The sequence below is a fragment of the Furipterus horrens genome, unplaced genomic scaffold (assembly GCF_987537825.1).
Source record: "Furipterus horrens unplaced genomic scaffold, mFurHor1.1.pri manual_scaffold_3, whole genome shotgun sequence".
NCBI lineage: Eukaryota > Metazoa > Chordata > Mammalia > Chiroptera > Furipteridae > Furipterus > Furipterus horrens.
In genome coordinates this window covers 202,012,883-202,025,561 of record NW_028327173.1, presented here as the reverse complement: position 1 = coordinate 202,025,561, position 12,679 = coordinate 202,012,883, and the positions used below count along the sequence as shown (strand labels likewise).

General features: G+C 40.9%; 1 protein-coding gene across 3 annotated transcripts in view; it reads left to right on the top strand.

Annotated features, from left to right (window-relative positions):
• EFCAB11 (EF-hand calcium binding domain 11) overlaps positions 1–12,679 on the top strand; it is a 129,512-nt gene that overhangs the window by 1,777 nt on the left and 115,056 nt on the right. For all 3 annotated transcript variants that reach the window (XM_090272114.1, XM_090272115.1, XM_090272113.1), the window contains exon 3: positions 2,277–2,322. In XM_090272114.1, the coding sequence (XP_090128240.1) occupies positions 2,277–2,322 (46 nt within the window). The remainder of the gene's footprint in view (positions 1–2,276; positions 2,323–12,679) is intronic.

Sequence of the window (12,679 nt, the reverse complement as noted above, 5' to 3'; positions counted from 1 at the left end):
TTAAATTGCATTCATCGGGCAGAGGGAGCCCTTGGGATTCTGCCTGGAATGCCCTCCCTCATGCCTTATGAGACCAAGCAGCTTGGCAATAACTTTGACCCATTGTTGCTCATGAGTGGGCTCAGCCTGTCAGATGGCAAGCCCAGCGGAGCCAGGGACCACATGAGGTCCCACTTCTTCATCCTTCATTGTGCTTAAAACGCCTCACAGCTTCACAGTGAATGTGGTCTGTTGATGATATAAATACCCCACGTTGGTTCAGAGTGGTTCGTCTACTAGGCCATGTTAGCTACTGAGTGGCTGGTCACAGAGCCCAGAGGAGTCGTCAGGGCTGGCTCCCAGGAACTGCAGCTCTTCTGTTAACCTGCAGTCATTTCAGCTGGAGTTTTAAAGCAGGTCAGCTAAGCACTCAGCCTTTGAAGTGTTGTATTTAACCTGGGTTCAGCTGCCTTTATCACCTTTGAGTCTTCATAGTTGGTTTTAATTTTAGAACATAAGTGAGGAACTTAATGACAGGAACAGTGGTGTGGTGACTCACGTATGTGCATGCCATGAAATTTAACAGATTTTAGCTTTTATTTTCATACCTGGTAGAGGTGTTGGATTTTATTTTTTAATGTAATGAAATGTTTTATTGATTGCAGATCACTAAGCAGTAAACTACTGGCATAGTAAATCACCTATACACTTATCAATCATTTGTACAATAAAGTTTTATTAAATAGGTAACACTTAATGTGTACTCTGTGAAATTTCACAGATTTTTACTTCTAGTCTGGGTTGGGGTTTGCTTTATTATTATTATTTTTTTTTTGAGTATTGCATTGAGTAAATGAAATATTTACTGTATGCAAGTCATGAAGCAGTAAAGCACTTTTGTAATAAATCGCATGCACTTATGCAGTTGTTTACACAGCGAAATTATTGTGTTCCTATTTAATAAAAAGAACATTTGCTAGTTGCTCGAGATACAAAGATGAATAAGACATCAACCCTACTTGGAAGCTGTTTACAATTTAGTGTAAAAAGACTTATAAAACCCTGTGATAAATACTAAGCTAGAGAAGAACAGAAAGTGAAGGGGACAAGGAGGCGGGTCTGAGTCTAGTGGCAACTATAACAGGAGTCTTGAGAGTCATTTAGACTAGAAGAGCCAGACCTCTGACAGGAAGTGTCTGGGAGCACTTTGTGGTGGTGGGAGAAGTCACGCCCTTATGACTGATTGGATGTGGTGGCTGTAAGAGTGGTGTGACACCAGGACTGAAGCAATTAGGATGCCACCAAGTAAGAAAATTCAGGAGTAGGTTTCTGCAGAAAGTCAATGAGTTCAGACAGGGGCCCATTAAGTCTGAGGGGGCTATGCGCGTGCGAGGGTACATTCAGTCATTAAATACTGGTGCGGTGACCTGAAGTTGGGTAGAGAGACGAGGGCTGCAGATAGATTGGGGACTCCTCAGTTCATAGGTGGTAGCTCAAAACAGGAGACTGGGGAACACTGCCCAAGGAGAGGACGCGGCGTGTGATGGGCCATGGTGTGCGGGTGGACCACTGGGGAGCACCAACCTTTGCACGGGGGCAGGGGCCGCTGTGAAGAAGATGCAGGAGGCACCAACTGGGGGAGGCGAGAGGGCTCAGGAAAGTGTTGGCCGTGGAACCCAAGGTAGAGAAACTATGGCAGGTGCTCTCAAGGTTCTCATTCCATAATGTTTATACTGTATTTTACTCTTTAGTGACAGCAGGTCCCCAGACTTTAGGTACGGTGTGTTCTCAAATATGTTTAAAAATCCATAGACAAAAAAAGTTACGCCAAAATGTTTTTTTCATTGGATGGCTGGTTTTAAAAATTGTCTTTATAATTTTTTGTATTTTTCGAGTTTTCAACATCACATTACTTTTACAATAAGGGGAAAAAAATAAAAATAAAACCATCAGGCCCGTTGTAACGATTTATGTATTTGTCTAAAACGGAAAGGTTACCTTTTAGGTTATGCCACATTTGTGAGAGCCCAGTTGATTTTACATGCTTAAACTGTTTTGATCAGTGGGGAAAAGTTTGGAAGTCATTAGAGTCTGTAGCAGATTAGCCTCTGATGTTTCATAGATATTAATGAAAGAGTAAAATGACTGTCATAGATGTCCTGTGACATTGCGTGTCTGCAGGGCTCAACAAAGTTGGTTTCTCATAAAATACATCTCTTCCCCATACCCCAGGAATTAAGAACTTGCTCTGGGAAAACATTTGATGAAATTATATGCCGTATTATTCTTTCTTCTAGATAGAAGCCGATGCTGTGATGTCTTCAGTAAATCCAGACACTTCCGGTAACAAAGTTAATATTAATTTTTTCATACCCTTATTTAGACATTCATGAAAATAAAACTAAGACTAAATATAGAGACTGTAAAGCATTGTGTTTAAGCACATCTTTGTTTTCTTCTGTTTCAAAGAAAGAAGTTTTGGTGGCCTGTGAGCCAAGTGTTGCTGGTTCGATTCCCAGTCAGGGCACATGACTAGGTTGCATGTCATGTCCCCAGGTGGGGGCGCGAGTGAGAGGCAACCACACAGTGATGTTTCTCTCCTTCTCTTTCTCCTTTCCCCTCTCTCTACAAATAAACAAGCAAACAAACAAATTATTTTTTTTTTTTAAAGATGGAAAAACTTAGGTTTAAAAAAAAAAGAAAAGAAAAGAAAAAGAAAAATGTTGCTTATAATTTCAACATCCAATGGATGATCTGGGTTTTCTGACTTGAGCAGTCCAAGTAGTACTGGGAAGAATGGGGTGAAGATGTGGGGTTTGGGGAGACCAAGAGTTCAATTTTGAGAAGACTCAAACCATGAGGTCAAGGCCCTTGGTCTGTATGAATGTGGAATTCAGAGCAAAGCTGTGGGCTGAAGAAATAAATTCGGGAGTCCTCAGCATGGAGATGGTCTTTGAAGTGATGGGAATGGATGAGACCACCTCATGAGACAGAGGGGACTGAGAACCTTAGCAACTGTAGCCGCTAGAGGTCAGGTCGAGGATGAGGAAATGGAAAAGGAGAGTTTGGAGGGGCAGAGGGACAGGACCAGAAAATCAAGTGTTTGATCCAAAGGCAAGAGAAGTGGGTATTTCCAGGAAGAGGGTGAGGTCAACACTATCAAACGCAGTGGAAGAGTCAGGTAGACCAAGAACTGAAGAGGCTCCATTGGTATTGGCAGCCTGGGGGGTGTTGGGTGACTTTAGCAAGAGCAGTTTCAGTGTGTGGTGATGGCAGAGGCCAGGCTGGAGTGGGTCAAAGAGAGATGGAAAGAGAGAAAATGGGACAAGTCTTTCACTGGGACCTTAGTGGCTGTGGATCAAGAGCAGTATTTGCTTTTATCTATGTAAGTATGATATATATGTATTTATGTATTTATTTATAGAACATAAAGATGTTTCCAAGCTTAGCAGAATAATCTAGAGAAGAGGGAAAAGGAAGATGAGAGAGAGAAAGAAAGATGAATACCTGTTGTTTGGGGAGCTAGGGTCCAGAGCGTGCTGGATTGGCTTTTTGAAAATTACTTTTTTAAGAAATAATTAAAAATAGCGTAGAGAATAGCTGTATACCCTTTGCCCAGATTCACTTATTGTTAACTCCGTACTCCATTTGCCTTCTTATTTACTCTTTCTCCCACTGCCTTTCTTGCTGCATCGCACATAATCACAGCACACCTCACAACTTCAGAGGTTTATATTGATAATACATTTTTAGCTCATTTCTCATCTGTGTGCCATTGTCACTTGATCTAATAATGTCCTTGACAGCGTCTTTCTTTCTTTATTGCAGGAATTTTTCTTTGGTGTTGTGTCTCTTTAGCTTCCTGTAACCTGGAATGTTTTTGTAGACTTTTTAAATATCTTTTTATAACATTGATATTTTTGAGGAAATAGCCTATGCCTCACTGTTTTTTTTTTGGTTTTATTTATTTATTTATTTAAAAAAGAGCAGCCCTCATTGTGTGTTTGCCTGATGTGTCTCTGTAATTAGGTTGAAGTTTAGCATTCTCAGCCAGAACCCTGTGTAAGAAATACGTCCCGTTCTGGGTGCCACATCTGGAGGCACAACATGTCTGTCTCTCATAGGTGCTATTAATTTGTATCACTGGTCAAGATGCTGTCCAATTTCTCCATTGTGTTATTTCTTTTTATATTTTCACCCTTGCAACTAATAAGGAGAGGCATGTTTAAGAAAGATATTGTAAATAGTCTGCTTCTCAAATTTCCTTCTAGATTTGACATCCATTTATGATTCTTGTTGGACCCCGTTTTTGCCATAATGGTTGCAAAATAAAGATTTTTTTAATCCCAGTGTTTCTTTTAGTTTTAGGCATTTTACCATAAACAAGAAATCTCCCTTCTTCCTGATCTATCTACCTATGTACCTACCTACCTACCTACCTATCTACCTTATCAGTATGGAATTGTGAACGTTTATGCTTCTAATGATTTATAATTTGTTACCATACTTAATTACTTTGGTGTAAATTTTTTTAATTTACAAATGTTAGATTTACAATAGAATTTACTGGATTTTTTGTGTATACAAGGTTGGTGTCACATAGGAAACATGACTTTTAGAACAATGTTATTGATAGGAGAACATGTTTTCTTATATACTCTTGAGCATGATGGAATTTTCCCAGGTTATTCAAACATTCTTTCTTTCTTTCTTTCTTTCTTTCTTTCTTTCTTTCTTTCTTTCTTTCTTTTTTTTTTAAGGTTTATTCTCATTCAGGAGAGGGTGGAAAGGAAGGAGGGGAGAGAGGGAGAGGGAGAGAGAGAGAGAGAAAGAAACATTGATCAGTTGCCTCTGGCATAGGCCCTGACTGGGGACCAAACTGGCAGTCTAGGTATGTGCCCTGACCAGGAATTGAACCTGTGACTTTTCAGTTACAGGTAGATGCTTCAACCAACTGAGCCACACAGGCCAGGGCCAAACATTGTTTTTTTGATGTTCAATTGGTTGTAACTTCTTGGTGAAGCCTTTGTACTTTTTTTTTGTGGGGGGGGTGTTCAATGTGAATATTCTCATTTACAAAAATTTCTGTCTTCTGGACATTTCCCACATTTTTTGTATTGCTAAGATTTTTCTTCTTTAGGAGACCCGAACAGCCAGTGAGTGATTCTGTTCAGATGAAAGTCGTTATATTATATAGCACTCATTATATTGATGTAATACTTCTCCATTATGTGACTTCTGATGTAGCTAGTGTGACTATTGCTGAAGGCACACTCACATCCATTATTCTCATAGATTTCCTCCCTTATGTATAATCTCTGATTTTGAATGAAGGATTTGACTTCACACAGAATATTTTTCTTTTTCTTAACCAGTTTTTCAGGGGAGGTGTTATTCTGAAAGAAAAATTTCCCATGTTCTTTAGAGGTAGAGTGAGTTCTCGGTGTGGAGTAAAGGTTGAGTTCCAGCAGAACTTTTGCTCACATTCAACATCGTACGTTTTCCCCCAATGTGAATTATTTCACATGTAGTAAGATATGACTTCATAAAAAGGGTTTATCACATGCATTGCCATTTAGGTGGTTTCTCTCCTGTGTGGGTAATTTGATATCCAGTGAAGACTAAATTCTAGCAGAACGTTTTCCTACCTTCATCCCAGAGTGAGAGCAAATGAGGACTGATTTGTGGTCAAAGGATGCTCCAAGTATCTATTGTTAGTTTCTTCTCCTATGTTTTCTTTTCTTTTCTTTTTTTTTTTTCTGATGTTTAAGACAGATTTGACTTACAGCTAAACACATGTTCATAAAATTTCCAAAACGTCCTCTCCTTTGTGAGTTCCCTGATTCTTGAATTTGACTTCATACAGAACTATGTATGATCTCAGGTGAGTTGACTTCATTGTGGGATCAGTTGTAGAACATTTTGTCCAAATAACAGCAGCTGAGAACTGCATGAACGTTGCCCCACTGAGCCCTCCCACAGCTGTGTGTGATCCCAGAGCCATGTAAGATATGCCTTAAGGAAAAAGCCAGAGCAAAGTACATCAGAATTTTGTTTTAACGGGGTAGATTGAGTTTTTTCCCCTTTCTATTTCCTTACATTATTCCCCTTTTAGAACAGTGAACATATTTTACTTTCATGCTTAAAAAAAGAAAAAAGCTTTCTAGGAACTTTTAACCTTTAGCTTTGAATGATGGGGATATCAAAGAGGTTGTTTTATCATAAAGGTGATTATGGACTGTTTGACTCAGTCACGCTATCCAGTGTCAGTTCCATTGAAGAGTAATTTGTGAATGTTGAGGTTACCGGCCGGTTGGCTTGTGTGCTTTTATTTATTACTATCTTGTCTGATTTGTTTTGAACCAGATCATTTACTATTAAATATGTTCTTGGCCTAAATTTAAATTTCCATTTTCTAGTCTCTTAAGTTCTATATGAACACCCAAGGCCATGATGTTTCCAGTATAACTAGGTTTTGTTTGACTACAAATTTCAATTGACTTCCTTTCTATAATCAGGAACCTGCATACACATTAAGGTTACCTTTTCTTGAAATCATAATCCTAGGACCATTTTGTGGTATCACCCATGTATTTACCCCTAAATTGGTTTATTTATTCATCCGCTTAGAGGATGTTTGGTACATTGTAGGGATAGGAAAGAAAAAAAAAGGAGACACCTAAAGACATTTAAAAAATATATAAAATATGGGGTAGGGGTTATGAAATAAATATTGTCACTTCTATTATCGCTAGATGTCACATGCATACGATAGACAAGAAAACCTCTTAAGAGTGTGGAGGAAGTCAGCACTCCCTCCCTGCACAGGTGTGGGCCAGAGCCAGGTGCGGGAGGATGAGTGGGATTGGAAAAGGTGGGGAAGGGGAGAAGGGAACGTGGTGAATGAATGAGTGCCGCGCAGATCCCAGCGGCGAGCCTGTCCTCGGCTCCTGGCGCGTGCTCTCTGTACCTGCCCATGACGGAGTGGGTGTGAAACTCAGCATGAATTTAGACTTACCCTCCACACTCCACTCCCATAAAAACGTTGCATGTCATGTAGACTTTGCTGTGACGTTTTGTATGATACAGGGACGTGGCTTTACCACTCACTCTCCGCAGCTAGCAGTGGAAAAGGCCAGGTTAGCACTTTGTCCGTCGGGGGTGGGGTGGGGGGAGTCCTTTCTGCATACCACCCTGTGGAGTTTCTCACAGACCCTCTTCCTCTACGCTGTCCAGTCTTATGGCTGACATTTCTTCTCCCAGGTCCCTTCCCCTAATTTTACAATATCCCCTCTTCCCTGCCCCCCTACAGGCTTGCATATCTAAAGCTGTCAGCTGTCATACTGTTAATAATGCGTCCTACTGGAAACATTAGAATCCAGCCTCCTTGGAATACTTTTACCTCCTGCACCAGCAAGGGGTCTAGTGCGCACCTGTATGTGAATTGTGTTCAGCAGAGTAAGCGGGCCTGAGAGAAGGTGGGAGTTGGGAGGGGGAATAAAGACCACTTTGCCCAGAAGGAATCATGAAGCTTTAAATGCCAGAATAAGGTATCAGGACTTTGTGCTGTTACCACCGAGGGGACTTGGAAGGATTCAATATTTGATAGAAATTAAGGTTTTATTGGTTCAGATTTCTCTATTCTACTCTAACCTGTTTCACTCTTTCTTTTCAATTTCCTCCCAGTGATATAGGTAAACTTGATTTCTTCCATTAAGGACGATTCTTTTCTCTTTATTCCCTTACTTTTGTGCAAGAAGCCGAAAGAAAATTGTAGTACCTGCCCATCTGACTGTGACACGTCCATGTCACGGATGCCACTTTCACCTTCTGGCCTTACTATATTTTTATGTGAACACACTTTATCCTTTTGTTCCCCCTCATGGCCTTCAGAAGTCAAAATCTGAATTCTGTTTCTCAGACTAGAGAAGGCTTGCATTATACCTTATAAAAGGCCACTTGAGCCCTTTAAACCCTCGTTTTCAGGCATTCTTCAATTTCTAGAGAAATTACTATGTGGCATAATGAACATGAACCCTCCCCTTTCTGCTAAATCTAGGGCCAGACTTACAGTCTAAATACGCTGGCATTTTTATTCTTTTCTCTTTTACTCTCCCCAGGTTTATTGCAGTTTCTAATTTAAGCTCACTGTGAGAGCCAAAGCTAGACCAGTGCTTCATTTTCAAGAGGATTTCTGTGTGTGCATGGGCCCTGAAGCTAGACCTGTGAACTGCAGAAAATATATATGTAATGAAACTTTCAAGGAAAATATTTATATAGTTTTATTGGACTTTTTGAATATACCTACCCTGTAGTGAAAGATGATTACCCTCCTAGGAAACTGCTTAAAAACAACAAAAAAAAGTAGAAAAGATAACATTTCCTAGTCTGTCTCTTCCTATGACATATCTATATCATATGCATTAAGTAGTTTGGAAGATAAATTATATATGAGTATATTCATTAAAGAACAAGAAAAGTGTCCATTTTGCCAAGAGTGGTTTATAGGTTTATAAAATGGAAAGAAAGGTTTTCATTGGTATGGGAAGTGCAGAGACTAGCAGAATCGAGAAGGATTTGTAAAGATCATTGGCCCCCGTGGCCTTCAAGGCGTGATCCTCAGTCCTGGGTCCTCTGGGGGTACTTCCGGGAGCACTGCTGGCCAGGGATTGGTGAGAAGCCCACCTCGCTCCGTACTGAACAGCTCTGTCTTCATTCCCTCTATACATTAAGCTTTCCTACAGCTAAAAGAAAGAGAAAAAGTCTGCCAACTACTGATGGACTCCACTGCCCAGGCGATTTCTGAATACCTTCTGCAGACAGATTAATAATAAATTCAGATAAATGCACTGGTCTGTGTGGTTCTGGACATTGTTGTCACCTCAATCAATCATCCAGTGTGTTTAGGTAACTGATTGGTGAATGGGGTACTTGGAAGACCCAATGTGGCATTGGAAATGAGACTGCTTTGAACATTTTCTTTCCCTCTAGGGGCAGGCACAGGTAATGCAGGTCTTACTGTGTTTGAAATCTGATGGTACTAGAATTACTGAAAAGTCTTTGTGAAGTGGGCATTTTAGGTTTGAATATTATAACAGCAGGTGGAGCTAGTAGAAGGACCTCTATTTCTAGGCCATTTAAAGAGCAGCAAGATCCATAAAACTTACATTTGTGAGCTTGCATTTTAGAGCTGCAGGACTAGCAAGCTGTGATGCAGTGGCTTTGACAGTGACCTTACTACTACAGCGTGAGAGCCACGCTGAATGCAGAGTTCTCTGTCCTTTTTAGAGAAGGGGCTTGCATTTGGATATGTTGTTGCCATGGAAGATTAAAACAGGTTAAGGACACGTGGGGTAGGGGGGCAGTGGCGATGTGTTTACATGGTTTAATATTACTTGATGATTTTTAGAATATTGACTCCAAAAAATAAGGTGTCTGGTCCTGTGGGAAAATAATGTCAAAGAACTTGATTACACATAATTGTTTCTCTGTTTATGTGGTGATAAATGTACAGTTGCAATTTACATTTTCACCTAGGAAAAGTAAAAGAACATCTTTATCTCCCACAAGGTTATGAAATAAAGACCTGGCTACTTTATAGCTCCAAATACCAATGAGTTTTCTGAATATGTGATTTAAAGATATCACCACTCTCACTTTTTCTTTTCCTTGTGAATCACACATTGAATCAGGAAATTGTGCTTTTTTGGTCATCATTTCCCTAAATCAGATGCGATGTTAAGAGCAAATATAATGCATGAATTTCCTTTCCCTCTGAAGTTTGTTTGCTTGCTTGTTTTTACTATATCATATGCATTTAGAAATTAGGGTCTCTGAAATGATTGTTTATTTTGCTGGCTATGTAAAAAAAAAGCGACTTAATTTTTTGCATTTGTTTACAAAGTTGTAAGATCATTTTAAACAGATTTTAATGCTTTTTGTTGATAACTAGAGATAATATCTTCCTAGTATTTTATTTACTTATTCAACAAACATTAATGAGTGCCTTCATATGTGCAAGGGGTCATGCTAAGCACTGGGGATAAAAAAACTTTTAAATTCTTTTTTTAAAGTATATTTTATTGATTTTGTTGTTACAGTTGTCCCCCTTTTTTCCCTTTGCTCCTCTTTACCCAGTACGCACCTCCCCTCCAACAATTTTTCTCCCCTTAGTTCATGTCTATGGGTAGTGCATGTAAGTTCTCTGGCTTCTCCACTTCCTATACTATTTTTAACATCCCCCTGTCTGTTTTGTTCCTACCAATTATGCTTCTTGATCCCCGAACCTTTTCCCCTTTTCTCTCCCTTCCCCCTCCCAACTGGTAACCCTCCAAATGATCCCCTCACCTATGATTCTGTTCCTGTTCTGGTGGTTTGCTTGAACAACAAACAGTGCTTCCCCTTAGCGTGTCTCAGGCAAATGTGTGGCCAAATAATCACCATTGGACCCAACAGAGTCTATGACTGTGTTATGAACAGAGTCACAGAAAAGGGACTCAGGTGAAAGAAATCAGAGTAGCTTTCGAAGAGAAGATCAGGCATCTGGAGGGAGGTGTATTGGGTTGGCCAAAAGTTCGTTTAGTTTTTTTTCCGTAAGATGGATCTAGTAGTACTTAGTTGTCTTTAACTTCATTCAAAACAATTCTGTTAGATTGTATTGCGACAGCTGTCATGTCAGTGTGCATTAAAAAAAAACTTATCAAAACTGCTGAATTTTTGTGCAGCCACTATAATATTGAAGATGGAAGAAAATCTGCAACATTTTTGGTATATTATGCTTTTATTTCAGGAAAGGTAAAAACACAACTGAAACACAAAAAATATTTGTGCAGCATACGGAGAAGGTGCTGTGACTGATCAGTTGAACGTATCAAAAGTGGTTTGCACAGTTTCTTGGTACTGTTGACTTTTTGGCCAAATAATTCTTTGCTGCAGGGCCGTCTTATGCATTAGAAGATGTTTAGCAGCAGCTCTGGCCTCTACCCACTAGAAACCAATAGTGGGAGCCAGCCAACATACTCAAAATATCCAAATCAATGAAGTTACTGGTGAAAATGAAAGATGTGTCTTTCATTTTATGGAAAAACTAAACAGACTTTTTGGCCAACCTAATAAAGATTCACTAGGAAAGCCCTGGCCAGGTGGCTCAGTTGTTTGGAGAGTCAGCTTGTACACCAGTAGGCTGTGGGTTCGATCCCCAGTTGGGGCATGTACAGGAGGCAACTGATCAATATTTCTTTCTCACATTGATTTTTTTCCCCTCTTTTTTCCCCTCTTCTTCTCTTTCTCAAATAAATAAAAACATATCCTCCGGTGAGAATTTTAAAAAATATTGACCAGGAGAAAAAGGAGAATGCACATTCCAGACCGCGTGTCGCACACACACACAAGTATGGAGGTGTGAAAGAGCAGACTGTCTTGGGGAAACATTGGGCAGTTTACTAGGAAAGCTGGCTACATAGGCTGGGGCTAGATTGTGAAGGGCCTCATAAGATATGGCACAGTCAGTGAATACATTATTCAAGAATTTCAACTAATCTAGAGGCTACTTTATTAGCTTTTGATGTTCATGAAACTAAAGTATGGATTTGATCCCGTGGGAATAGGGCACGATAACTCCAACTTTACTCTCGGCTAGCAGTTTTAAATGTGTCCTCTGCTCACAAGGGTGAATGGATGAGAGTGAAACCCTCACTTCTACGAGGAAAAGTGCTTCCTGAGCTCGTCCCATACAGCACGCATTTACTGAGCGCACCCAAGCACTCGGGCAGGCGCCGGGGGCCGCGCCTTGTTGCCTGGAGTGTACCCAGCTGCCCACTTGACTTTTCGCTCTTGATTGTCTCCAAAGCATCGAACACTTAAGTCCAAGTCACAGCTCTCATCTCCACCTCCAGTCCTGCTCTTCCCCGAGTCTTTCTCATCTCTTTAAATGACTCCTCAAACCAATGAGTATTTAAGCCAGAGCCCAGGGGGGTTTTCTTGACACCTGCCTCCTCTGACCCTTCAACTGTTGCAAAACTTGCGTGGAAACCTTCCCGTCCTCTGCTCCCGCTGCCAGCACCCTAGCAACCACAGCTCTTGCCAGTAGGTCCCTGATGGGCCTCCCTTTTTACGGTTGCTTTCTCCCGCTCCTTTTTCAAGGTAACAGCCAGAAAGATCTTTAAAAAGTCTCAATCAGTTCATGTCACTTCCTAATTCAGACCTCTTCTTCTTCTTCTTCTTCTTTCTTTTAATTGACTTCCTATTGCAACTTACATAAAAACTGGACAATTTCCTGTGGTCCCCAAGGGCCTGCCCACGTCACGGACCCCGTCTCACGTTGTCGTCGCGCTCACTACATCCTGACCACAGTGGCCTTTTCCGACTCCCCCCTCTCACCCATGACCTTGGCACCTGCTGTTCCTGCTGCCTGGATGGAGTGCTCCTCTTGCCCTCCTTTAGCCAGTTGGTATCTTCTCATCATTTGGGCCTTAGCTTAACTATTACCTGCTCTAAGAGATCCCTCTTTCACCAGAGTCCCCTCGGATGCCGGTGACTCGCTTATGACCTCCCGTATTTCCCCTCATTGCACATGCCACCATATAGTCATGTGTATGTTTGCCCCTGAACCTGTGCGACCGCTGCTGTCCCCACGGTAACTCCCTTGGGACGGGAATCATATATGTGTGTGTGTGTGTGTGTGTGTGTGTGTGCGCGCACG